This window comes from Pocillopora verrucosa, chromosome 13, assembly GCF_036669915.1.
Source record: "Pocillopora verrucosa isolate sample1 chromosome 13, ASM3666991v2, whole genome shotgun sequence".
Lineage (NCBI taxonomy): Eukaryota > Metazoa > Cnidaria > Anthozoa > Scleractinia > Pocilloporidae > Pocillopora > Pocillopora verrucosa.
This window is the reverse complement of record NC_089324.1, coordinates 4,277,442-4,304,625: the sequence shown is the minus strand read 5'-3', so window position 1 is coordinate 4,304,625 and position 27,184 is coordinate 4,277,442. Positions and strand designations below refer to the sequence as shown.

The window sequence follows — 27,184 nt, the reverse complement described above, 5'->3', positions numbered from 1 at the left end:
AATTTGCCTTGTCAGCACCTTATAAAGGAATGAATAAAGGAAATGGAGTGGGGTACCAAGGAAAATCTACTTTCGTTTTCCTCACCCAAGTTTTCCATCACTCAAAGTTTCCTCATGTACCTTTTCCGGAGGGAAAGCATGGGAACTAACAAAATCCGACCCATGATCCTTTCAGCGCGTCATTTCAACATGGCGTCAATTTATGAATGAGTTGCTGTCGAACGGCTTTCACCGTTTTTCTAAAATTATTTGAAAGAGATCAGAACGTCTTCACAGGTAAAGTACACCTTTGAAAATATCACTTCTTGTGCCCGAACTTTTGAATAGGAAGGATCAAGAGATATCGAGCTAATCAGCCTCTACCCGAGCGTATGACTTAACACATGCGAGCGGTGAATTCGAGAAGCTTTTGCTGCGATATGAAACACGCCAAAGTTTTTAATGTGTATATACTAAACTGAATTGACATAGCCTTCTATGCTACTTAGATCGTCATATGAGCGATTTCATAGCCACAGGAGTAATATAATTATGCTTTTTGTCATCATGCACATGCATATCGTTTGACTACTGTACTAGCACTCTTTATTTATGTTAAAACTGCTCGTCGGCATTGCGGAAGTATTTAGAAGGATAAGAATGTCGTCACTTTTTTTCATATAACAATTAGATCATTAACTAAGTAATCTACAGATTATTTATCCTGAATCTTGATAACTGTCTAAGGTTATAGGTTAATTTTGAAGGTAAGCTTTGAGATGCATGTGTCTTTTATCATTTGTCATGTACACTGTAGTCTCAATAGTTTAAATTTTCCTTTGTTTTCAAATTTTTAAACCAGCATGATTCTGAAACAAAAATACTTTGCCCTAAATCTTTTGTCATGATTTAAGGCATGGCATGACATTGTTTCTTTTTTAGGGGTTTCTAGGAAGGGTTTTACTTGGTTAAGACGTTCTTTCTATGACACCAACCTTCCTATTTACTGGGCTACTTAAGAACTTAGACTCATGAACCTTTAATAGTTCATTTGACTCAATTAAATAAACTCCTAGTGACTTTTTCCTTTGTAAAACAGAGGAAGTTGTAATGGTGCATTGAAAGTCACCAAGGGTCTTGCTCAATGCCATTCTCCAATTGTGTTTATTATTTTGATTGCAGGTTTAAAGGGGAAAAATCATGTCATCTTTGACTCCAACAAATGCTTTTCCAAATCCCCCAGCACCCATTCCTCGACCACCTGGGAGGGCAGGTAGAAGTACTCCTCGTCGAAGTTCTTCTCGGTCTATTAAACGAAAAAAGTTTGATGATGAATTGGTGGAGAGCAGTCTTAAGAAGGTGTCCAAACAAAGAGGTGATGTCGTTGTCCTGGAAAAAGAAATACAGAAAAGAACTTTGGTAAGGTCAGGGTTGTAGATTAGAGCCAGTAGCTGGCAAAGTATGCCAGCTTCTCTGCAAGGTTTCACCAGCTACTTTCATTGCTTTGAGAGCCTGTACAGAGATGATGTTTATCAGGTCTAAACTTGGGCTCAATAAAAATATAAATTTGCACTGCCTATCTTTTCTGAAAACATAAAAAGACTTCTGACTTAAGGTTAGTTTAAAAAAGTTCTGATGGGGACTGTCTTTTTGAGAAATCTTGCTGCGGTGGTAGGAAAGTATGAATGATATGACATTTTGTCCACCATATTGGATTTTGAGACCCACAACCATTTACCTTTAAAAAAGCTCTGGCTACTTAAACCTTAAAGAAAACCCTGTAGGTACAAAAGTGTAACTGTTGTTGAATTCAGTTAAAGGTGGATGTGGATAAAGTAGACTATAAAATAGAAAATCACAATATTGGCAAATGTACAAAAGCTTTTGGATAAAAAAAAATGTGTCTGGCAATTTAATTGCTTTGTTCTAGGGGATTTAAAGCTCTTTACTGCAAGTTCTTCTTGCTTCACTGTTCATTTATACTTCATTTGAAATAGCAGCCAGCTTCAGGTTAGGTGGACATCTAGCTGAAGTCCTATTGATAGCCTTAATAGAACCAAACCACATCATTATTAACACTGCTGTTACAAAATCCCATCGCTCACCCCTGTTCTAGCACATTAATTTTATTCTGCCTTGGCACTTGATCACAAAATTAAAGCACCCTTCAAATCAACAGAGGCAAACTTTGGTCCAGACCAAAAAATGCCCCTGCATGTTGACTGATCCTTTGTATCAGTTTCTTCATTGAAGGGAAACCTCTTCAAAGGTCACTTTTACTGGTCCAATGGTTTCCCCCCACCCCCAATGGATTTTCCTTTAAATAACCTTTCTATATTTTTTATCCTTTGCATTGTTCACTTCATTGAAGGGACACCTCATTTCAAGGGACACTATAAGTAGTCATGAGGCTGTCCCCCCAATGAAGTTTCCTTTGCATGACCTTTTTATAGTTTACCTTCATTGAGGAGAAAACCTCTGTTCAGGCAACACTGTTAGTTCCAGGAGTGTCCCCTTGATTCAAGTTGTCTCCTGTACTAAGACTTCTTTTATGTTAATTTTTACAGCCCACAGGTAAAGGCTCCTCAAGGAAACAGAGAAAAAGCAAGGTTAGTATCATAAATATTAATCATATCATCAAATATTTTGATACTGCAGGGTTACTCTTGGGAGTGAAAGTGTTAATCTTTTGACCCCTAAGAGAGACTAGCCTCTAATTTCTCCTTACAATATCACACCTGAATCAAACATTAGGGTGACGAGAATGAATGAAAAGATCACCAAATAAAGAAGCTTGTGGTTGTCGAACAAGTTCTCTTTGTCAGCACCTTAGGCAATATATACAGAACATTAAGGAGAATATGCTTACTGATGTTGGGGTTACCCATGACAGGACTGGTATCCCATCTGGGGGGGGAGGGGTACCAATACCCTTAGCCCCTTTATACTACTGAAACTGGTATAAACTTAGGCAATTTGGCTCACTTGGTTTACAAAGACTTAATCTTTTACCTTCCTGTTTCTTCTTTTGTGAGAATGTAAATGAGTTTTACATGTAACAGTAAGTAACTGTTTTTAACCCTTTAACCCCTGAGAGTGACTAGCATCTAATTTCTCCTCATAATGTCACCACTGAATCACACATTAATGTCATGAGAATAAAGGAAATGATCACCAACTCTTGATTGTTGGAAAAATTATCCTAGTAAGCACCTTAGTAAATGTACAGAGAACAGTATAGAGAATATGATTACAGATGTTAGAGTGTAAAGGGTTAAAATGCTGTTTGGTCATTTTGTATTTGGTTTTTGGTATCATAATGAAAAATTGTTATTCATATCAACAGAACCCTCAAGTGAATAAAGACTTTGGAAGATGGAGACCAGCAGATGATCTTGCCCTCATTACCGGAGTTCAGCAGGTAAAACTGACAAACATTGTGGAGGGGAAACCTACAGTAAGATTAACCCTTTAACTCCCAGATCAAATTTGTAATTCTCCTTACTGTCAACCATACAATTCTGCTAATGTTAGCTCAGAGAATTTAGTACTGGATCAACTAATTAAACCCAAATTCATAGTTTTCTGTATTCTCATTACCTCTCTGGTTGATATTGTTTTGATATTGTAAGGAGAAATTCTGTCTTGGTCACTCATGAGAGTCAAAGGGTTAATGGTTATCTGGGAGTTTAAGTTCAGCCAATCTAATTTTAAAAAATAATCCCCATCGCTATTAGTTTGCCCTAAGTCTTGCATCTTGTTTACTTATGAAAAGCAGTGAAGACTCGCAGTCGGGGTGGAACTTCCCTAAAGCACTGTAAGAGAAGTGAACTTAAGACAGGGGTTAAGAGGTTAGGTAGCAAAGGGATAGGAAAAAGAAAGGAAGAAAAAGTTGCAAATTACACCTGCAGAGTTGAAAATTTTTTGCAGTGTTAAAGAAGAAAATAAATAAAGTATTGTTTTGACAAAATTCTTTTAACCCTTTAGCTCTTAAGGGTGACCAGCATCTACTGTGAATTTCTCCTTGTCATATCACTGGTTAAGGTCTTGAGAAGGGTCATTAGAAGTCATGAGAAAAGAGAGATGATCCCCAACTAAAGAAGCTCTAGGTTGCTAGAGAAATTCTCTTTGTCAGTGCCAAAATAGATATACAGAGAAGAGTATTGAGAATATACAGACTTATGTTTGGGTGTACAGTGTTAAAAGACTACACCCACCAGGAAAATTATATAAAGCAGTGGTCTTAACTTTGAGGGACAAATTTATCTGCTGTCACATGTATCCAATCCAGTGATAATATTCTTTCTAGACAAATGATCTGACAGCTGTTTATCTCGGGATAAAGTTCTCTTGTCGATTCACTCCAAAAGAAATTCAAGAAAGATGGTATCAACTTCTTTATGACCCAGTAGTGTCAAGGTTTGTGGTATTCTTTGTAGTCTACCAGATCTTAAACTTATGGCTTCAAAGGAAGTTGACAGTCTTGACTCAAAACTCCCTCCTTGAGTCTTTAAACTTTTTAGAATCAAGAATCATGTTTCATGGCTGGAGTGGCAATTTTTCAAGAATCAAGATACTTGAAGAATTTTTCAAGGATCTCAATCTGCAGTTTTTAAGAGAAGGATTTGATGATCAAACGCATAAAGAATAGCTTGCACATATGAAATGTTTTCATTTCACACAAGACTCAAACTCTAGGCAAGCCCTTTCATAGAGTTAATGTATAGGTATTGAGCTTCTTGCTCCCTAAAAAAACTGTGAGATTTTAATGTGAGCACAAGCTGTACACGTACACGTATGTGTCATGGTTCAAAGGTTTCTTTGCTTCTCTCTTCAGTTAGCACTTAACATTGAAAAATTTCATCATTATCTATGGAATTGATTGAGAAATTTCATCATCATCTGTGGAATCGATTGAGAAATTTCATTTCAGAATCCATTGAGAAATTTCATCATTATCTTTGGCATCCAATCACAGGTTGGCCACTACTGCCGTTAAACAGCTTCCTCCAGATGTCATTGCTGCAGCGCAGAACAATGCACTGTGGAACAAAGAAGAGGAACTTATCTTGGCAAATGTGCCAGCGGTAAGCAAGAGTTACACAATAATTGTAAGATTTACTCAGATTTAGTGAAATCGAGATAACCCTTTCTTGGTTCCCGTCTCATAGTTTTAAATTGTTCCTCATTGATGGACTGTTAAATCAGCTACTCTCTTTCTGTTTATATCATCTTGATTCATCTTTCTTGGTTTTATTGACAATCATTTTAACGGCCCCGCTTGGTGCGTGACACCGATTCGACCTTTTATTTGCAATGGAACTTCATTGCGTTATTTGACCTTGAAACGTTTCGGCTTCAGACAAGCTGGCGGCATAGCATATGCAAATTTGTTTCGCGAAACTTCCGAACAGGAAAAAATTGAAGTTCATTTTCAATACTAATAAGAATAAATAAAGGGGAAGATTATGAGTTTCTCGCGGTAGCCGTTCAGGATATTCGGCAGCGAAACTATTCTCAGTAAATTGCGCTTATTTCATGAATGTCACACGAAAGCGGCAGTAATAATTAACCCAGAAATAAAATGCGCAAGTATATGCTAGTTATAATTTTTTAAATTATCATGCTCAATGTTTTCGCCTTAAAGGATAATTAGCCGTTGTCACTCTGAAAGTTTTCCGCAGAAGATCTCGCCGGCTTATCACAGTCGTTAAACATTAATTTTTACCTCATCGTTTGTCGATTTTGGTCAACCGTTTCTCGGTTTAAGCTATCCGTTTTTGGACTTTGGTCAACTGTTTAACGTTTCGGGCTGACCGTTTTTATTTTTGGTCAACCGTTTAACAGTGTGAGCTATCCGTTTTTGAACTTTGGTCAACCGTTTAGCGTTTCGTGCTATCCGTTTTTATCTTTGGTCAACCGTTTGAAGGCCTAAGCTATCCGTTTTTGGACTTTGGTCAACCGTTTAAATTTTTTGCCATCCGTTTAAGCGGTTATGGCATCCGTTTAAACGCTCGAGTTAGCCGTTTACTATCCGTTTCCAACCGTTTTTCGAGGCCGTTTAACGGAAAAGCGTTAGTGTCCGTTTTCCCATGGAGGGTCACAATTACTGTGCATTTAACCCTTTAAGCCCATTAAAGAGTGACCAGCAAGTAATTTCTCCTTACAGTAATACTGCTGAGTCCTTCATTGAGATCATGAGAATCAAGGAAATGATCACCAACCTAAGAAGCTTTGATTGTTAAACCAATTCTCCTTGTCAGTAGCAAAGGAAATGAATGGAGAAGAGTATGAAGAATATGGATACTGATGTTAGGGTGTAAATTGTTGCAGTTTGTGCATCATGAAAAATTTAATTTTGTGATCCATTGAAATCGTCTTCTTTTAGCTATAATTGTTTCTCCTTTTGATATAGCCTTTTTCACATTCCTCTATGTTGTCAAACAAACATTATTTACATGTTGTCTCTTTAAAGTTGAAGTGAATTTTGAACAGCTCATTAACAACTTTGGAATGAATTCCAGTTGTTGTGGTGATCTTAAAGTGTAACTGTTTGAAACTTTTAGCCTAAAAAAGGTATCCTGATAGTTTTTACAAAAAATGCTTGTGCTTTTCTCTTTTAGAACAGCCCAGCTTCTTTAGAATTATTCCAAGATTTGTTGGATAAAAACCCCTCAGTTTTTCACCAGTGTCGGTCAGCTAAGGCACTAAGAAATCACTGGCTTCTGATGCGCCAATATCAACTCCTCTCTGATCAGACAGGTAATAATGTAAATAAACTAGCCATTCAGTCAGCTTGTCAGCCACCCAGTCATTAATGTTTTAGTCAATTAGCTACTTAGCTAGGCAGTCATCATGCTGTTGATCTTCCTCCCAGTGAGTCTATCAGTCTGTTGATCAACCATTCAATTATTCAGTCATCAAGTCTGTCTATCAGTCAGTCAGACTGTGCTCCAGTCAGTCCTCATGCTGTAAGTCAGCTGGTCTGTCAGTTAGTTAATCAGTCGGGCAGCCAGTCAGTTTTCAGTCATCAGTCAACAAACCATTAGACAGTCACTCAGTTAGTCAGTCAGTCAGCCAGTATCCCAGACTGACTTTCTAAACCTGACGGTAAAGATTGACATCACAAGCCAGCCAGTCATTTCAAAGTCATATTCATGGCACGAGTTCAGTTTTATGTGAAAGGCCATTCAGTGTCCCTCTTTCTTCAGTTTCCACAGCAGAGCATGCAGTGAGTTTTTCTGATGCTGAGGAACAGATTAACGACGCTGAACTCTCGTAAGTACACGTACTGTGCTTGCAGATCATGATTGTGTTTACGCCTCATAGTACGGACAAAAAAATCGATACGTAGTTTCTGTAGTCAAGACCGTTGTTTCTTTTGTCACGCAACATAATACCTCCCCCTTAGAGTGCGTTATGTGATATGTCGCGTGACAAAACCAAACAACGGCTATGAAAAAGACTTCTTTATCGGGGACTATTCGAGTTACTTTTCCTAGAGAGCCTGGTAGAGACATTTCACTTGTTTTCTGACTGCTTATTTGATTGTCATCTCCTTTTCATTTTGAACAGAGAAACCAAGGATGATAACCTAGAACAGGAACTTTCATTGGCCGACAGACGAAACAAAAGAGAGATACGCATGTTAGAAGGGGAGATTCCGTTGTGGCAAGTTATCGTGGAAAAACTCAATGCAGCCAGTAAGACGATGCTTAAGTATTCTTTAATTGCACCCTAACAGTTGCAGAGTAGAAACAACCTACCGGTTTGTGCATTGAACTCCAGTGGTCGAAAAGTCCTGATGTTGGCCCTGGTTGGGTCATTGTGCTGTATTCTTGGACAAGGCACTTACTTCTCGTAGTCCTTTTCTCTGCTCAAGAATTTCAATGGTTACTCGCGAAATATCACTATAGTTCTTAAAGACGCTCCTCTAGCCGCTATCTGGGGTTTAAACGTGGACTCCTAGGGCCGGTTCACGAGATCTAACTCGAACCACGGTTTTACACAATCAGTGGGCGTCAGGTTTTCTCTATTAGAGGGTTGATTTTATTAGGTAAATGTCCTTCCATTGTCAGCTTTCGACCCACTTGACACTGTTCACATAAATAAATGTTCATATGAAAGGTCTAGGTGAATTTAGGACTGCTTAGGACGCGGTTTTGTTTAACAATGGCTGAATTTTGATCAAATAACCGTCCCTTAGTCTTAAGACCAACATGCTATGCCAACATGCCATCACGAGTTCCAGTGCTGAAGACTGGTACCGAATAGTCTGTCCGTGTCCACCTTCCCGTCAGAGCGTTTGTCCTTTTTTTTTTATAATGATTAACTTTATTAGCAGCACCCTCAGTGGCTGCTAATATATTGTCATCTCTTCTCAGCGGGAGCCACCACAGTCACACCAGCCAGCGAGTTTGATTCCCACACACTTGCAGTGTTGAGAGGGCGACTGGTCAGATACCTGATGCGCTCCAGAGAGGTAAGTGGTAGAGCGGTGTAAGACTTTTTCTGATAAGTAATGGCGTGGGTCACTGTAGCACTTGTCGTTCACCCCTTAAATCATGGTTACTTGCGGAGCAGTTTCCAAGAAATAGGCATAAAACCAAATGTTTAGCAGTAACAACTGCGTAACCTCAAAACAGGCTGTAAAATACCCAAGGTTTCTCCACTCTGCACATTAACGGGACTTGTTTCCCTTTGGTTGTGAGTGCAACCCATGCGTGCTCTTCTCTCTGTGATTGGTCCAGAAAACTCGCGCCACTCTCTCAACCAATAAGAAGCAATAAAGATGCGGTTTCCCTTGCTTTAGACAGTTTGCTTGTTTTCATGTTGAGTTCTCATTGGCTCTTAAAGGTATTTTCCTTCCCTTAGATTGGCAGTCGTGATTATTTTGGTTTTTGCCTTTACGACACTCAATCGAAAAGCGCTCTAAATAGCTAACCGTTGGGTGGCTTGCTAGTTGGAATTTTAACCTATCCACTCCCCATTGAGTCAATTTGTTTGTGTAGTTACCGTGTCTTAAATTATTGCACAAATTAGCTAATTTCGTCAACACACTTATAGGGGTATTTATTTTGTTTGGCTACAGATTACCGTCGGAAGATCTACCGCTGACAATCACGTTGATGTTGATTTGTCCCTAGAAGGACCAGCATGGAAAATATCAAGGCGACAGGTAAGCGTTGCGTAGAAAATGGAACTCTTATATGATGTATCATCATATCAGTTTTTTAAGAATTCCCGCTAAGAAGACAACCGGACCAGCGCGACGCGGGCAATTGGCGTACACGTAGTGACGCGCGCGATCAATGCGTTGTGATTGGTAGTCTTTTATTGGCCAGTCGCATTTGTGTGAAAGTTTTTTGCCAAATTTTGTTTCGAAGAATTGTTTTGTAACCACCTACGAACAATAACTTAAATACCACATGATAATGCGTTTTGGATAAGAGCGCTTTTCGATTGAATGTTGTGACACCATCTATTTAAAACTGCCAATCAGGTCTAAAGTAAACAACGCAGAGAACGAATAAGAACTTAAAAAAGTATAGATATTTATATTACCTCCTTCAAGCGCGGGAAACTGCGACGCGGGTCGCCAAGTCAATTTCGGTTGAAATTTTGAACCGGATTCGCTGAGAAAGTGACGCAAGTTTTCTCCACGAATCATGAAGTGTAAAAAAGAAAAATCGATGCATTCTTAGATTCCTTTTGGCCCTCAATGTAAAATTGGTCCAACACCCTTAGCTTTACCAAGTCACCTGAGTTTCAGGTAACTCGAAAAAGGTGCAAAAATCAAGTGGATCCAAGAAAATTCATCCTTCGGAAAGTCCTGTTGAGGAATAAGTTGTTGTTTTAACTCACAGGCGGTAATCAAGCTTCGTAGCGATGGTGAGTACTGTGTCATCAACGAAGGTCGGAGGCCGCTGTACATAGATGGCAAGCCCGTCGTCATTGGCGCGAAAGCGAGGCTCCACCATAACTCCACTTTTGAGGTACCGTGAAATGTGTTTAATATGCAGATTTATGTGAACAGCAAACAAAAAAATTTGGATTTCTACCGTCTGCTTTGCATTTGTTGTGAATAGTAAGCTTTTGACTGTTTTTCCGTTCGATCTCTTCAAGTATTGTATCATAAGTGTTAAGTAAGCCAAATAAGAGATTAATTTAGTTTAAATTGCTGGTTGTTTTGTGGGATTTTTATACGGTAGAGCCCCGGAAATGAGCGGCAAGGCCGCAAGAGGACTGGGAAAGTCACGACAGAGCTTCCATTTCTTGGAGCGCCCGAAGAAAGCACCAGCTGCGCAGCTAATTTTAACATTCGTGTTTGGTAGCTTTTTATCCGTCGTTTGTTTGCTTGCCTTTCAAACCACGACGACCAAAGAGGAAGAAAGAAGTCGTCTGTTAGATCCTCAATGGGATATTAAAATAGGATATCGATTGTTTTGCAAGGTTCCGAATAATTCTTCTTTTTTTTGCGATGAGCAAATTTGCCTTTGACGTTAGGGGAAGCAGAAAATTTTTTAGTTTGGTTAGAGAGAAAAACACCAAAGAGGTAGCATTTAACAAGGAAGGAGCAAAGATGATATAGGACTGAGGGGATTCGGCGGAGATGACGTAGTTGCTTTTGATTGGTAATTAATTAAAAGGGACATCCTCGTGACTGCTTGTCAATCTTATGGCAATTAATTGGAAAATTTTTGTCAAACTTTAGGCTAAACACACGGAGACGCCGACAAATAGCTTTGTTTTTCATTACAAGGTTAGATAAAGCTACCGAGGCTGCGCCTTTAGAACAGCCGTGTTTACGGTATAGCAGAGAGTCATCTCCCCAGACAGGAACTCGATTAAGATAGTGTCCTTAGGCTAAACAGGTGTTTTTTTTTGTAGTTGCAAATGAAAAATTGACTGCGGTTTCTCTTGTAACTCATTTTTTGTTGTTTACTCGAAGCAATAAGAGAAGTGCGATAAGAAGGTTCATCATCATTATACATCGATAGTTAGAAAGCTTTTCCTCAGTCTTTGGGTCTGGATCAAAATATGCCTTCGCCCAGTAATGGCTCATATTTTTCGACGAATGACACGTTCGTGTACCAGCTAAGAACAGCAACGACGGTGCTCTTTTCGTTTATGATAATTATCGGAGCACCAGGGAACATACTTCTTTTGCTAGCGATAGGTCGCCGTCAGCCGTCGAGAGCCTCATATTTCTATATGCTTTTCTCTATCGCCTTGGCAGACCTAGGAATGGCTATGATTGCAGCCCCTCAGCGAATCATGGAGAATTATACAGGTTGGCCTTTCGGAAGTTTCATGTGCAATTTCCTTGTTTCCATTCAAGAGCTTTTCGTCTCCGTATCAGTCGTGACTCATACGACCATAGCGCTGGAGAGGTACCGGACAATTCAACAGCCCTTTAACAAACGATTTAACCAGAAAACGTCAAAGTTTTTGGTAGCTTTCATTTGGTTAGGCTGTTACGTGTCCGCGGCCTTACCCCAAGCTGTTATACTTGAGCTCTATAAAGGATCTGATGGCAGAGTTTACTGCACTCCGGAGTTCCCATCGGATGAATTCCGCCGCGTGTACGAAGTTTACCTCGTCGTGTTGTTCATCACGGTTCCTCTAGTCATACAGTCGTGGTGTTACGTGAACGTATTCATCGTCGTTTACCGAGAACTGAAACGTGCCTCCGAAGGAAACGCTAACAGAAAGGACATTCTGAAACGAATCAAGCAAAAGATTCACGTGGTGAAAGTCCTGGTGTGTCTTGTTGCTGTTTTCCAGTGTTGTTCAATTCCTCGCGGTGTTTTGATGCTGATAAGGGAATTCGAAGATGATGTCGCAATGGCAACGAACCAGGTTTTCCATTACGCTGACGTCGTTTGCCTTTTTGCGTACTATGTTAAGCATACGGTGAACCCGATTATTTTGTGGAGTACAAGTAAAGAGTTTCGATTGTGCTGAAGAAAGTTGTCATATTGCAACAGACACGTTGAACTACACACCCATACCAATTTCAACTCATTTTTTCTGCGGATGTTTTTCAGATAAATTGAACGAAAACCCACCATGCTTAGAATACCGTTCTGAGGTTTTTTTTCCAGGGGCCAGGGGGAGGTGTTCCCATCATGCTGGTGAAGAGGGTTTGAGTTGTAAGGTATTTGGTTACCTAAAATCATAACATGGTCGCCAGAAACACTGAACTAATATAGAAGCCTTGATTGTGCTCTGTTCTGTTTTAAAGCGGCGGGAAGCGGCTTTTTTTTTTTTTTTTTTTAAACTTTGTTTATTAATATTCATTTGTTTCTCACAAAAAGCTTACCAGATAATCCAAACTTACACACTTGTGACAGTTTTACAAACTAAAACTATATTCAGAAGCAGATGATCCGTTTCACAATTAAGATATTTTTACCTAATCAACAGACACCTTTAAAAGAGGGGGAAAAAGGTAATTAAATACATTTCATACATGATAATATTTTAATGTCAACAACCTTGTAAGAACAGTTAAACAATGACATGTATCTTATTAGAAATATAACAAAATTGTGACTAGCATATGGTGTCAGTTGTACTTTACTATTAGTGAAATATTGTACCACAAATAATGCCAAAATCAAGTAACTACGTATTGAAACATATTTTATTCTCTCCTCTTCAAGAGAATAATAATCTTAAATTGTGATATAATTAACAAAAATTATAAATCAATTGACCTGCAAAGCTTGACCTAGCAAAATAAATAGGACATTAATTTTAAGGTCATTGTCTCAGAATGAGTAACTAGCTTAAAAATTAATGTCAAATTGCAAAATAAGGAATTCTAAATGAAAAAATAAATAATGAATTATTTTTACCGTTCTAGGATTGTTCCCAATCACATCAACACACTTTTCAGCAATCCTGTAAGAGAACTGAAATTTTCAACATGTGCACCATAGTCAGAGCTCATTATTAATACTCCTAGACTTGGCTGGAGATCAATTAAATTCAATATATGGATAATCTAGAACACTGATGTCTTGAAAGTCCCAGATAATTTGGGAAAAGTACTGCAAAAAGCACGAAAGTACTGTAGGGGAAAAACACGAGACGCTCTTCCAACCAAAGGTAGCACGTGTTATATCCGAACTTTATTAGTATAGGTAACAACATGATTTCGAGTGCAGTTCGTTGTTATATCATAGCTCTGTCTCGATTGAGATAGACCTTTTGGAGCTCAAAATGAAAATGAAACGTGCTAAATGATACTCGTTTCGAAAAACAATGATCATGTAGTTCTTTCAAGCGAGGAAATTAGTATTGGAGTTGACGATACTTCATTCCCAAACACGATGCGAATTAGAGTTGAAAGCAAAACTAAGCTTTCTGACTTCAACTGAGGCTTTGCGGTGACCTTGGGTAATCTTCATTAAACGGTAAATATTTGCGTGCACTTAAATTGTTGCGTTTCGACATCGTCATTCCCAAAGAGGGGTCTTCTTCTTACTCTTCCGTTTTTCCGTTTTTGGTCAGGCTCTCAAGACCATATAACATGTGGAAAACGGAAAAGATGTTGTAGTTATTTGCATTTGGCAGAAAAATTTTGTTACCGGCCGCGCTTCAAAATGCCTTGAATCTTATTTCATCTTTGTTTTGTTAGTGATTGCTCCTTTTTTCCTCTTCCTTATTAAACTAACACTGTATGCTTTCCTTTAAGTCAAAAGTTGATTTTGCTCATCGTAAAAAAAACACAAATCATTAGAACCCGGCGAAACTATTGATATCCCATTTCTGATTCTGATTCAAGATCTAACTAACTACTTCCTCCTTCCTGGTTGATATAGTTTAACCTTTTAACTCCCAGAAGTGATGAACATATAACTTCTCCCAAAAATATCCTTACATTATCCAGCAAACAGGTAATGAGAACTCTAAAATTTACTAGGGATAAGTTTTTCTATCTTCATCTAACACCAAATTCTCGTAACTAATTTACTAGGAAATGTGCAGCTGCTAAAGAGGAGAATTAATAATCAAAAAAGGGAGTGAAAAAACAAGGAAACAAAAGATATTATAAAATAATTCAAATAGTACGCGCGCTCTGATTGGCCATAAAACCATTTTACATGAGTGTATGTAAATACGGTTTTCGTTCCTCTTTCATTAGTTATTTTACAAAAGAAATGTAAAATGGTCTCCGTGTTTACATAGCCTGATGTAAACACGCGGGAGGTTGGGAGAACATTCGATAAGCTGGAAACCACTCCGCTTCGCCCCGTGGTTTCCTACGCTTATCTCGTGTTCTCCCAACCTCCCGCGTGTTTATATCAGGCTATGTAAACACGGAAACCATTTTACATTTCTTCAGTCAAAAAGTCATTTTTGCAGTCAACACGAACGCGTAAAATTAATCTTGACTTAACGCAGCTGGCGATTTTTTCGGGCGCGCGATGAAAATGAGGTTAAATGAAGGATTAAATTTAATTACAAATTTTTTTTTTTTTGACTGCGTTTCAACCCATTTAATGATACATTAGCTACCACAAATTCATTTGGAAACCAAACAAAACGAAATGTTGGCAACCAAAACCATTTGAGAGAGAGAGAAAGGAGAGGATAATAAAGTTATTGTTAGGCTTGATTTGCTTTAAAATACTTCACTTAAAAAAAAACTTCCCAACCGGTAAAACGAAATATATTTATGAAAAATGGCAACAAAGTTGGGGATGAAATCGGGGACTCACGACACTGTTACCGTGCCCGTTGGCAGAGTTAGGAAAATCCGGACCACGCTAGGAGCCAATCAGATGGCAGGATTTGTTACTGTGCCCTCTTTACTTAAACTTTTCTTTGTTCCCGAGTTTGAATAAAAAGTCGTGAGTACATGGCCTTGGTGATAAACTTCTTGAATATTCAGCTCTTTTGATCGTAGATTCACTTTTTCTTGTACAGATTTGTGGTCTTCGCTTCGTGTTCCTGATAAACCAAGATCTTCCCGGAGCCACAAAGGAAGTTAAACAACCGACACCGGCCCAGCAAGGAAAGGTTGCGTAAAATTACGTTGAAAGTGCTTCAGGACACCAGCGATGGCCTGGAGCTTCATACTCGTCGAAAGTTGCTTTTAAAACACAACTTACATTTATCTGTCATATCACCAAATGTAGAAAACATCAGAAAATATTTATATTCAACGACAATATCCGTCGGGGAGTCTTTCATCGTCGTCGATACATAGGAACGTTTCGTGCAAGAGACGAGAGGGTAACACGAACATTCCCGAACTAGCTAGAGGTTCGGCGCGCATCGCACACACAAGTGTGACGTGGGGAGAAATATATCACTTCTTAATTTAATCGAGATTGTAAATTTGTAAAATGTTTTATCTGAGGTAAACTCGACATTTTATGATACATACATTCGATTGTATATAAGGGTAGAGAAATAGGGAATGGGATAATAAAATTTCACCGAGCTCTCGTTCGTTTTTTAATGTTTTCTTAACTACGTGTTGTTTTAGATGTTTCTTTTAACCTTTGGCAAAGTAGACCTTGAGCCACTTTTTAAAAATAATTTTGACCGATGAATAAAACCAAATTTTTGGATTCCTGAAATTCTATATGAGTTAAAAAGCTAACTGCTGAGGATTTTTCCTTTCATAGGAATGAAGGGGGCTTCGGCGAAGAAACTTGCTATTTGTTGCTATTTGGCGACCTCAGATCATGATTGTCGCTAGAAACATTATTCGTTAAGGGAAAGGAAAAAAATTTTTGATCTGTAGGATATTATATCAAGCACTAAAATGCTGACTACACCTTATTTTTTCTGTAAGAAACATTTTGGTTTGCTGTCGCTGCCAGTAGTGTTGGTTTTTGGAGGTTCATGCTTCATCTCAAGGCAGACAACAAATAATTCTCCTTTCTCTCCTGAGAATAAACCTCCTATAGCCTCAGTGATCTCGTTCTTGTTGAGTTGTTTTGGTCTATGGAAGTTTCGCCCAATTGCAAATTCGCCCCCTCAAAATGAATTCGCGAATTCGTCTCGTAAGACGTTTTGTCAGGAAACGAGGTGAAAGATTGGGAGCGACCTGAGATAGAAGGAGGCGAATTAGTTATATTAGATGGGGCGAACTTGTTGAGGTTGGGGCGAACCAGTATGGGGAGAATTTGAAGTGCATAAAGTAGTAGTGTGAGGGTAAGCAATGTTAGTATTTCTGTGGAGTTTCCCGCGCCTTCCACTCAGAAAGACTGGAACGAGACTGACATTTTTTTTTCAAACATGTATGCTTTCTGTCAATCACTCCTAATAAGGAAGTGCGAGAATTCGAACTCGATACCAACATTCCATTACGCTATCGTGTCACGCTTATGGAAGCGTTCCTCGTTTCCTAGCAGCTTCTGATATTGCTTTCCTTGGTTTATGATCATAATCATTTATAAATATTGGATGGGTCTTCAGGACGTTTTAATTGGAAGAAGTCTTGTGGTTTGTTTGTACGCTCTTGGCAGTTAAGGATCACATAAACATCGCTTGTGATTTGCTCGTCGTAAGGTCAACATTTGGAATAATTTTACTAATTAGGATTCTCTTTAACTGCACGAAGCTTTCTATCTATACTGACAGGAAAGGATACACTAAGGAGGATGAACTGCGAAAGGAAATTTTATTGGCGTTAAACATAACCATATATCCATGATATGATGGACTGGAGCGACGAATGTGCTCTCACACAGTAATTAGTAAGGCGCGAGATACAAAACTGTTTACAGTTCGCGGTTCAAAAGTTTGATCAGGATTTTCTTTTACATCGACTTGGACACACAATTATGTCTTATATTCCTCCACCAACACCGACCTTCGAAAAAGACAGGATAAGAGCGTTGAAAAATGAACGAATCAACTCTCAAAAGAAAACTTTCACTAAGTGGGTTAATTCCTTTCTTGACAAGGTGAGTTTATCTCGATGTGATCTTGACATGAGCAAAGCCTCCACCGGAATATTTGAATACCAATTTTGTTGATAGTAACTTTACCTCTTCTATTTAGGAATTAATTTTACATGTTGAGCGTGCCGAAGGGAATTTTTTTTTTGTCGCAAGAGGTCTTCTTCAAAGCTGTATTTTGATCTAGCTTTAAAGAACTTTCTAGTATAAACAAGCTGAACTTTTTAAACATGGCATAGGTGTTCTCTGACAAGTTTGCCTTGACTTGTCTTCACGTGCGAAGTTACAAGGTACAAGTATGGAAGGATGTGTGTAGCTTTAGAAGTCTCCTCATCTAAGTCTGTCATTTCTTGGGCAAAATTTTTTTTCTTACCCTCCCAAAAATAGTAGGTATCAGTTGGCATCCTTGGAAAAATTAAACCCAAAAAGTTTATTTTATTTTCAGCACCTTTGCAAAAGATATTTGTGGGGCTACATTTCATGTATTTCTTTTCAGATAAAATCCCTATTTAACCCTCTTCAAGACCATTAGACTATGTTATATCAACCTCAACTTTCATGTTTAAACAAAATGTTTAAATTTAGATTTTAACAGCTATAATCATTCAAGTCTTCTCATTCAGAAAAAAGCATACCCTCCTTTGGAGCACATACCTGTCAAAGCTAAGGGAGGTTGGGACCCCCTTCCTTGGGGTTTTGCCATTTGAACCTTTACACACTAACACCAATGCATAAATTCTCAATACTGTTCCCCATACATTTTCTATGTTATTGACAGAGAGAATTTTCTTTACAATCAAGAGCTTCTTTAGTTAAGGATCATTTCTTCTATTCTCTCGACCTCAATATTTGATTCATTGTTGTGTAAAGAGAAATTACATGTATTTACTGCACAAGGTGCTCTTTGGGCTTGAATGGTTAAAGCCACATCCAAATGTATCTGTTTTCATTTGAAAATGCAGCTGTTTTCTATGGATATGGTTTCTGTCCACAAGTATCCAATAAAAATGATTACTGATAATGGAACTTTTAAAAAACTCTCTCTGGAGTGGAATTTTTGAAAATTCTGCTTTCATGTGTACGTCAAACTATTGGTTCAAATCCAGTCCATGCAAATAATAGTGAATACGTATGTGCCAAGCATGGAAAGTTGGGTTATTGTTTAAAAGTTATCATTTTCAAATTGATTCCTTGTGTACATGTGGACGGTTAAAACAATGCATTTGACATGAATTTTGATTTGTTCTAGCACAACAGCCATGTAGATGACCTATTCACTGACCTATCTGATGGCAGATTATTAATTTCTCTTCTTGAGATTATTTCTGGTGAAAAACTGGGAAAAATTGGTAAGACAGCTAATTTTTATACATAATTTTTGGAGTTTACTTCTCAATACAATGTGTAAACATAATCATTAAGTGGGTTAAGTGGCTTAGATCAAACTCTCTGAACTGATAAACAAAGTACATGTAATGTTGTCAATAGTGGTGACTGATATTTTGACAACCTGAGCAGAAGGTATCATCAGATTCAAGTGACTAGTTGTTGTCAGTCAAATGTTCTAAGAACAAATTTGAACAAGTTTATACAAATTTAAACGAGTTAATATAAACAAGACTTAGAGAACTTTTGACAGACATAACTATTTGCTTATCTGCTCAGATTGTCATCATTACCGACAACAGTCCTTCTCAGGATTACACTCACCTGAGTAATCAGACTACACTATCAAATGTTATACCCAGGTTCAGACCATTTACTGTATTACATGTAATGTCTGTAAAATTGAGGGGAGAATTTCTAACTAAATCGTTGAAGTTTGAGGGTCAAGGTCTTAGTTGGAAATTATTATTAGTTCATTTGCTACTGTTCATTACAACTTACCACTGAATACTTTGTCCTTGCAGCTCGTGGAAAGCTTAGGGTGCATAAGATTGAAAATGTGAACAAAGCCCTTGAATTTCTACAGCGCTCTGTAAGTCTGATTCCACAGAACTTTCATCTCCTGTTTGATAACATTATGGATATTATATGTGATATTTTCTTTATATTTATGCTGTAAATGCAGGTGAAGCTTGAGAGCATTGGAGCAGAAGATATAGTGGATGGCAATGAACGTTTAATCCTAGCTGTGATTTGGATGATTATTCTGCGATTCCAAATTGCAGATATTTCCTATCAGGTATAATGATATATTTAAATATTCACAAAACAATAGAACCCTCCCTCATTTCTGTACTGCATGCAGTAAGAGTTTTTTATAGATCTTCACATACAAAGATAAAAGGTTATTGTCATGTGTACATCAAAATAAAATTCACTGTGTATTTTTGAAATTTTGAGCAGTTAAGTTGTTTCCTAAATGGAGATAACTCTTGACACCCAAACACCAATATCAATTATCTCTATAGTTTTTTCATACTTGTACATCCCTTTGGTACTAACAAGGATAATTTGTTTAACAGTGAAAGTTTCTTAGGGTTGGCGATCATTTTGCTTTTTCTAGTGATCTTAATAAATGAATCAGCCACATAAATGTAAGGAGAAAATACATGCTGGTCACTCTCTGGGTTTAACCCTTTCACTCCCAAGATCTAATTAGTAATTCTCCTTACAATCTGCCATACAATTCTTATGATGTTAGTTCAGAGAATTTGCTATTGGATCAACTAATAATCCCATAATTGACATTCTTCTCTATTCTCATCACTTGCCTGCTTGATATTGTATTGATGTTGTAAGGAGAAATTCTGTCTTGGTCACTTGTGGGAGTGAAAGGGTTAAAGGATTAAAAGTGGGTATTTAGACCCAGAAAAAGTGTTCCTTCAAAAGAATGCAAATAATTTCTGAACATCTACCCTAGACCAAAGTTTGCATTCCCCTGATTAGAGATTTCCCACCATACTTTTCATCACACAGTCAGGCTTATTTCACAAAACAAGTGACTTTACGTTTTTAGGATGAAATGTCTCAGGAGAAAAAGTCTGCCAAAGAGGCCCTCCTGCTTTGGTGTCAAAGAATGACAAGAGGGTAAGATCATATTTGACTTAAATAATATACAGAACTTCCTAGACACTTGTAAGTAAATGTTACAAACACTGTTACACTGCAACTGGAACATATTTTACCACCAGCCAAATGTTTTGTACAATCTTAACTCCATAATAAAGAAAATTGTTTTATTGTTGTTATTATTATCTCAAAGGTATCCTGGAGTTGACATCCAAAATTTTACCACAAGCTGGAGAAATGGTTTGGCTTTTAATGCTCTCATTCATAAACACAGGTAATTTTATCCTGACATCACCTCAAATGATGTTTATAACAACATTAATTTATATGTGATTGTACAACAGTTGCTTCTAACCCTACCATTCCCAGATCTCAAATTGGTTTCAAATTGAGCTGGAGCTTTCTATCATGTATAGAAATCAGGAGTAAATAATATTAAGTGTTTTAGTAAATATCCACTCGTTGTCAACTGTTCAAAACTTAACAGTGAGACAGACACATGTTCTAGTATTACTTTGTTTATGGGGACAATCTGTTAGGCCATTCCTCCTACTCACAGCTAATCAGATTACAGAATTTTTGTGAATGCTATTTGATTAATACTCCCGCATATAACAATAAACTTTATTAACCTGTAATAACCTTTTGAAGTTGAGTGTATTACTGTGTTAGGTGTTAAAATTTCAACCTAAATATTTTGTATAAATTTTTCCCCCTTTTTCCAGACCTGATATAATAAACTATGGTACCCTACGCCCCAGCCAGCATGAGGCAAACTTGAACAATGCTTTCAATGTTGCGGAGGAGAGATTAGGAATTGCCAAACTATTGGATGCAGAAGGTTGTTTACCATTATTTTTTTTCTTTGTGATTACTGTTTGCATTTGAGATTCAAGTCTTTCTCAGTCACTTGATTAGTTTGTTTGTCTTTTCCAATAATTTCTCTTCAGATGTGGACTGCCCACGGCCAGATGAGAAGTCCATCATGACATATGTGTCAATGTATTATCAATATTTTGCCAAAATGAAGACAGAAGAAACAGGAGGAAGACGTATTGCAAAGGTGCAAGACATTTAAGAATTTTATGATTCTTATTAAAAGTATTCCATATCACAGTTACAGCATCTCTTGTGCATGAGTTCTCTTTTTGAAGCAGCAGTGAAGCTTTAAACCATTGACAAGGGATATAGTAAGAGGAGAGAAAATAAACCATTGGAGACTTGGAACAGAATGGGAACAAGTTCTACTTCTAGTTAACCAGCTCTCAGTTATCTTGTTTAAGTGGGTAGAAATCTGTTACTTTGGACCTTTCTGAACTGGCAGACAAAACTAGAATTGTCCCAACAAAATCAAAGGACAAATTTTGTTATGACAAATTCTTGTTTCGTCTGTTGCATCAGCATGAAAAATTTCTAAGCCACAGCAATTAGCACTGCCTTTAGTGCCAGAGCCCCAGTTAATCTTTCCCCAACTCATCTCAAATCTTCCTCTGGGCAGAGAAACTCACATCCTGCAGCCATGTTAAAGAGGGCCTGCTGCTTAATTCTAGAATGTACAGTGCACATGCTTACCTGTGCATCTAGGCGAACCTTAGTGACACGCTGTAGTCTCTTTTCAATCACTCACTCAGCTAAATATTGACATGATAGACTTTTTTTGTTCAAAATGAAAATCTCTGGATTTGATCATTCTGACTACAGATCCTTGGGATTTTAATGGAGGTGGAACAGATGGAGAAGACGTATGAACAGATGGTGTCAGACTTGTTAAACTGGCTTAACACTAAGATTGTAGAGCTTGGTAGGCCATTCCAGAAGTCTATGGTAGCAGTTCAGAGGGAGATGGCATTATTTAAGCATTTCAGAACAGTTGAAAAGCCACCAAAGTAAGTTGACTTGCATAAACTAATTTTAAATTGTTCAAAGCTGATGTAGCCCTTCAACCCTTAAGAGTGACCAGCCTTTAACTTCTCCTCTAAGTATTACTAGTGAATGAATCATAAAGCTCATGAGAATAAAGATTATGATCACCAACAAAACAAGCTCATGATTATTAAACAAATTCTCCTTGTTAGCATCATAGGAAATTTATAGAGAACAATATGGAGAGTGTGCATATTGATGTCAGGGAGTGGAATATTGTCAATTTATGGGTATATTAGTCTTTTTTGTAGCCATTATTTAGATCGCGTTGCATTATGAGCTTTTTGAGACCTGGCAATGGTCGTGAAGGTTAGGTTGCCATAATACTCCTTTAAAGTATTGGAAAAACAGGTCAAATTTTTAATTATGACAATTGCAGTATTCTTTTGCAATTTTGAATTTTCACTTTGTAGATGGCTGCATTGGCAAAATTCCAAAATAATTTAAGATATTTGTTCCTTAACTGTTTCATTCTGACCTAATAACAGACTTTCCTTGATTTGTTTGAGCTTATGTGAAGAATAGCTGATTCCTTTATTTGCCTTTTGTAACTGCTGGTCTTCTGATCACTTTTTTTTTTCTAAGTCGTTATTATTTTTCCTCCCAACATCAGATACTCAGAACGAGTGAATATCGAAGCCCACCTCTTCAGCTTACAAACGAAACGAAAGGGTAACAATCAACAACCTTACATACCCCCTGAGGGTAAATTGGTGATGGACATCAACAGGGCGTGGCAGGTTATGGAGAGTGCTGAACATGACAGAGAAATGGCACTACGCCAGGAATTGATAAGGTATTGTATTTACTTAAGAGAGTGTCTCCCTTCTTCGGAGATGCCTTGCATTTTGGAGTCATGTGCACTGCTGATAATTACCATCGTCGAATATACGCCCTAAGATTTCGTGTATGAATGCTCCCAGGAGCGAGCTTAAGACAACCTACTTGTTGGTGGGGCTATATACAAGGTTCTTATGTGACACGTTTCCAGCATATACTGGGGAAAGGAAGCAAACCGCGGGAAATCGCGGCGACCAAGTCGTGATTGGTGTTGGCGTTGTATCTGATTGGTTGAGAGAGTAACGCGAGTTTTCTGAACCAATCACAGAGCGAAGCAAAGCAAAACCAATGAAATCCCGCATTATTTATAAAACTCATTGAAAATTTCTCTATCGAATACCAATTACGTATGACAACTAACTTTTCTTCGGGGGGAACGAAAAGTGTCATTTTAAGAAGGTAAGCACAAGGCTAGAGGTATAAACTCCATTATGACCTATCTACAACACCGTAAGAGCCTCATGAAGTTATTTCTGAACGTAATGCTTCCATAACTTGGGATGACACTGTGAACAAAATAAATTTCAAATTCAAGAGAAAACATTTTGAAGACATGTTTCGGCGAGTGTTTGCCTAAGTTATTGTAATGTCTCTAATTTCAAATATCGTGATTCGATTAATCTGATAACGTAATTTTTATGAAACGTGTAAAAGCAAAGTCAACGGATACGACACAATGAACCGATGATGGCATGAGTCATGCTGAAACACGTTCTCTCGTGAATTTGAATTGTTTTTGATGAAATGTCTTTGCTGTTCCTAGGCAAGAGATGCTTGAAAAACTAGCTGACAAGTTCGAAAGAAAGGTAAAGAGTTCAGCAACTATGAGATTTTTTTTCGTGTGTGTGTGTTTCATTAACGACGGCTTCTGTATGTTTGAATTTTCAGGCTTCCCTTCGCGAGTCTTGGTTGGATGATATGATGCATGTTCTGGAAGGAGAGGCATTGGGTCAAGACGCGGCGACCGTAGAGGCAGCTTTTAAACGCCACGAAGCCATAAGTACCGACGTCAAGGCCAGGGTGAGTGATAATAACCTGTAAGTTTCCAGTTTCTTGTGTGTGTGTCTTCTGGCGAGAAACCCGACGCAGCACACGCAAACGACACGCACACTCCGTGGTATTAAACGCAAATGCATTGCAAAACTGCACGCAGTTCAGTGCACGCAATCAATCAACACGCATTAAATGCATGTGTTAGGACAAAAGTGCTTGCAGTATGACAAAAAATATTGATTGCTATTAAACACTTACCTTTGTGATTTGCAGGAAGAACGTTTTCAAATGGTCTTTGACTTGGCCCAGGAACTAATTGATGAAGATTACCACAGATCTGATGTTATCAGTGCAAGGTATGGTGATCTGCCAAAACCACCACTACAAAGAGTATCAAACTCAATCGCTAGACCCAAACTCGACGTAAAAAATGGAACTGATAATGTTGATAATGATAATTGTAATAATAATAATAATAATAATAATAATAATGATAGTGATAATATCTTTATTTCAAGTGCTAGAATCCATTTACAATGGAATCTAGAATTCGGTATTTTTACATATGTCGATAACAATAAAATTTTAAATATAAATACATTACTGTTATGTTTGCTAAGGAAAAAAAACAAAACATATTTAAAAATCTATCGACTTTGAGGGCGAAGTGGGAAGGAATTGGATCCCCAGAACCCTTCCTATGAATCCACCATCGTGGAAAGGTCACGCCCCCGTCTTAAGCCTTCTTTCCTATTTCACTCCGCGCTGTTATCATGCCCTGCCAGGAACTTTAGAAACAGGCTTTCTAGGCGGAAGGAGAAGCTTTTATAGCGCATTTCATTACGTTAGCTCTTTTAACAGAACAGACGCAGAGATCTTTGCTCTAAAGAGCTCTGTCAAGGTATCTGACCCAATCTGATTTTGTGTTACAGAGAAGAGGTTATTATGACCAAATGGGACAAGCTGATCGGTATGTTAGAGGCGAAGCGTTCAACTCTGGTGGGTTTTAAGGATCTTGTCGGTTTGTTCAGAGAAATGGATGGTGCACACGGTGACATGCAGGATATTGAGGTACTAGCTGGATAACGAATACGATCTATGTTACATTACGTTCTCCGTAACCTTCAAGCAGGCCCTCGTTATTAGTGCTGCGCGTGTTTCTCCGCCCGCGGAAAGGTTGGATACGAGTCGGGGGGTGGTTTTCCAGCGTTCTCTTAGCAGATCTCTCGCTGTACGTATAAGGACTCACACTTTTCTCGCGGGGTAAGAAATGCTCGTGTCCGGCGCAGATCTAATATAGAGAATCCGCGCTTTAGACGGTTTCCTTTTTGTGCTTTAGTTTGCCATCGAACTCTTTGATATCCTCTTTTGTGCTTAATAATAATAATAATAATAACTTTATTTAAGTGTCAGTGTATTTTTAGCACTGCTGTGCTAATTGGGGACACTGTAAATAAGGAAACAAATATCGTAAATGAACAGAAACTCGTTAAAAACCCCAACTGGTAGGAGGCAGACCAGTTGGCTATTTACAAAGCGTGCAGGAGTTGAATTCAGGGCCACCGAAGACAAATCCATCCAGTGGCAGGGAGGAGGACTTGAACCCGGGACCTCCGGCTTACAAGTGCAGCGCCCTAACCACTAGGCCACGCTCGCCACCAAGCCACCAAGCCACCAAGCCTTTGTGACTACGCTTACGACAGCAGATCGAAATCCCCTCTTTTAACCCAAGTTCTAAGTGCCATTCTGTTTTGCAGTCGGCTGTGAGATCTGAGGACTACGGCAAGCATCTGTTAGATGTGGAAAATCTTCTCCACAAGCACAGTTTAATTGAATCGCAAATCCAATCTCAAGGAGAAAGTGTCCAGAGAATCAACAACGTGGCGCAGAGATTTATCAAAGCAAAGCATCCAGAAAATCGGGTCATCAAAGAAAGACAGTCACTTCTTGCTCAAGCATTTGAGGTATATAACTGAATCTTACACAGGGGTTTCAATGGCAGCCGGGTAGCAGATAAATCCGTCTACCATGCGCTGGCTATCTGCTTGTAGCCTTCACACAAATGTCATTGGGCTCCTAACACACAACTCTCCTCCACTTTGTTCAAATTGTTTGACTGTTAGAAACAACAAAGAAACTGAAATTGGAATTGCCCTAAAAATGCGGAAAATGCGATTGCAAGAGTCACAATTTATCAGCGGAGCCTAGGCCTCCACTTCACTCTCAAGATCTCTTTAGTAATTCTCCCTACTGTCTGCAGTACAATTATGATGTTGGCCTGCAAAATTTGGTATTGGATCAACTTTTACCCCCTAAGTGATATTATTCTTTATTCTCATTAGTTGCCTGCTTGATTTTGTATTGATATTGTTAGGAAAAACTCTGTCTTGGTCACTCATGGGAAAATAAGAGTTAATGAAACTTATTTTACATTAACATGGTTATCAATAAGTTTGAAAGTGGTATGAAAATAAGAAATAGTCGGCGGCTTATTACTTGATTTCATGTTAAATCGTTTTCGTCCACAGGCGTTAATTCAGCTGGGAAAGGAGCGTCGCGCAAGGCTTGAAGATTCCCTGAGACTTTACAAATTCTTTGGAGACATGGAGGAAGAGGAGATGTTCGTCAAAGAAACGGAAAAAGTCCTCTCTTCAAAAGATGTTGGAAACGATCTGATAAGCTTGACAAGACTCCAACAGAAACACAAGGTTAGCTGCGACAGAGAATTGGTTGAATGTATCTGTTTGTTGTCGCATGTTGCTAAAACCAAGAACGACCGAATTCGACAAGCGCTTTTATCAGTACAGAGAAGCGACTTTTCAGCGTGAAAAATATCTCGCTATGTTATAGAAGCAATCCCGAATTGGATGGACGCACGCTAGACATTGTCCACTCCTTAATTTTTATGCGAATTACAACAAAATCAAGCATGTGCTGAAAGATGTTTGGTGCGTGGACTTTCCGTTAAAATTTCAGTTTTATCTTCGACGCCCAAAGTGTTTATTTCCTTTTATAATGAGAAAATCCGTTCTTGTCTGACTGGAAATTCCTTTTTGCAGCTTTGGGAGAGATAGTTTCCGCTTTGTTTCTGTGTTAATTGTTGTTTTAACTCAATAGGCTCTAGAAGCAGAGTTAAGTGGCCGTTTTGCGCATTGTGAAACAGTCTGCGCCAAAGGGCAGTCGCTCGTTGACAGAAGTCACTACGCTTCTAAAGAGATCAGAGCAAAGATTAAACAGCTGCAGAACAACTGGATGAAACTAAGAGAACTTTTAATCACAAGATCAGAAAGATTAAAAGATGCTGCACAATCACTGCAGGTATGAGGTGCTTTTTTGAGGCAGGGTAGCGGGCTGTCTGAGTGATTGGCTCGCTTTCTGCTTCTGACCAACAGACGGTTTAAGCAGGTGACCAAGCTTGGACTGGCTGATTAACCGAAGGAATGACTGACGTAATGAACTGATGAGCGAATCAATTAATGACTGACTGACTGACGGACGGAATGGAT

At 38.4% G+C, this 27,184-nt stretch overlaps 3 protein-coding genes across 4 annotated transcripts in view; all 3 read left to right on the top strand.

Annotated features, from left to right (window-relative positions):
• The first annotated feature begins 177 nt into the window (after positions 1 to 177).
• On the top strand, positions 178 to 15,438 carry LOC131776626 (microspherule protein 1). The gene is made up of 13 exons (XM_059092848.2): positions 178 to 276; positions 1,162 to 1,398; positions 2,547 to 2,588; positions 3,326 to 3,400; positions 4,289 to 4,398; positions 4,958 to 5,066; positions 6,603 to 6,741; positions 7,191 to 7,257; positions 7,555 to 7,682; positions 8,364 to 8,461; positions 9,071 to 9,157; positions 9,846 to 9,974; positions 14,920 to 15,438. Exons 2-13 carry the CDS (start codon positions 1,180 to 1,182, stop codon positions 15,019 to 15,021), a joined length of 1,305 nt encoding a protein of 434 aa, XP_058948831.1. The 5' UTR covers positions 178 to 276; positions 1,162 to 1,179; the 3' UTR covers positions 15,022 to 15,438.
• LOC131776616 (neuropeptide FF receptor 2-like) lies at positions 9,985 to 12,664 on the top strand. Its single transcript, XM_059092835.2, has one exon. The coding sequence runs from the start codon at positions 11,020 to 11,022 to the stop codon at positions 11,944 to 11,946; it is 927 nt and encodes a 308-aa protein (XP_058948818.2). The 5' UTR covers positions 9,985 to 11,019; the 3' UTR covers positions 11,947 to 12,664.
• A 900-nt stretch (positions 15,439 to 16,338) lies between the features above and the next one.
• The window catches only part of LOC131776415 (spectrin beta chain), a 42,019-nt gene continuing 31,173 nt past the window's right edge, over positions 16,339 to 27,184 (top strand). For both annotated transcript variants that reach the window (XM_059092590.2, XM_059092580.2), the window contains exons 1-17: positions 16,339 to 16,913; positions 18,157 to 18,256; positions 18,818 to 18,885; positions 18,979 to 19,092; positions 19,870 to 19,940; positions 20,116 to 20,196; positions 20,648 to 20,763; positions 20,873 to 20,985; positions 21,624 to 21,808; positions 22,459 to 22,641; positions 23,449 to 23,491; positions 23,574 to 23,705; positions 23,952 to 24,034; positions 24,611 to 24,749; positions 25,436 to 25,642; positions 26,207 to 26,386; positions 26,796 to 26,996. In XM_059092590.2, coding sequence (XP_058948573.2) covers positions 16,791 to 16,913; positions 18,157 to 18,256; positions 18,818 to 18,885; positions 18,979 to 19,092; positions 19,870 to 19,940; positions 20,116 to 20,196; positions 20,648 to 20,763; positions 20,873 to 20,985; positions 21,624 to 21,808; positions 22,459 to 22,641; positions 23,449 to 23,491; positions 23,574 to 23,705; positions 23,952 to 24,034; positions 24,611 to 24,749; positions 25,436 to 25,642; positions 26,207 to 26,386; positions 26,796 to 26,996 — 2,139 coding nt within the window. In that variant the 5' untranslated portion in view covers positions 16,339 to 16,790. The remainder of the gene's footprint in view (positions 16,914 to 18,156; positions 18,257 to 18,817; positions 18,886 to 18,978; positions 19,093 to 19,869; positions 19,941 to 20,115; positions 20,197 to 20,647; positions 20,764 to 20,872; positions 20,986 to 21,623; positions 21,809 to 22,458; positions 22,642 to 23,448; positions 23,492 to 23,573; positions 23,706 to 23,951; positions 24,035 to 24,610; positions 24,750 to 25,435; positions 25,643 to 26,206; positions 26,387 to 26,795; positions 26,997 to 27,184) is intronic.

Excerpts from the sequence above, each read along its gene's own strand:
- LOC131776626 (XM_059092848.2), top strand. The coding sequence starts at position 1,180 with ATGTCATCTTTGACTCCAACAAATGCTTTTCCAAATCCCCCAGCACCC. Across the intron at positions 1,399-2,546 it reads AAATACAGAAAAGAACTTTG|CCCACAGGTAAAGGCTCCTC; the intron begins GTAAGGTCAGGG and ends TAATTTTTACAG. Across the intron at positions 2,589-3,325 it reads GGAAACAGAGAAAAAGCAAG|AACCCTCAAGTGAATAAAGA; the intron begins GTTAGTATCATA and ends TCATATCAACAG.
- LOC131776616 (XM_059092835.2), top strand. The coding sequence starts at position 11,020 with ATGCCTTCGCCCAGTAATGGCTCATATTTTTCGACGAATGACACGTTC.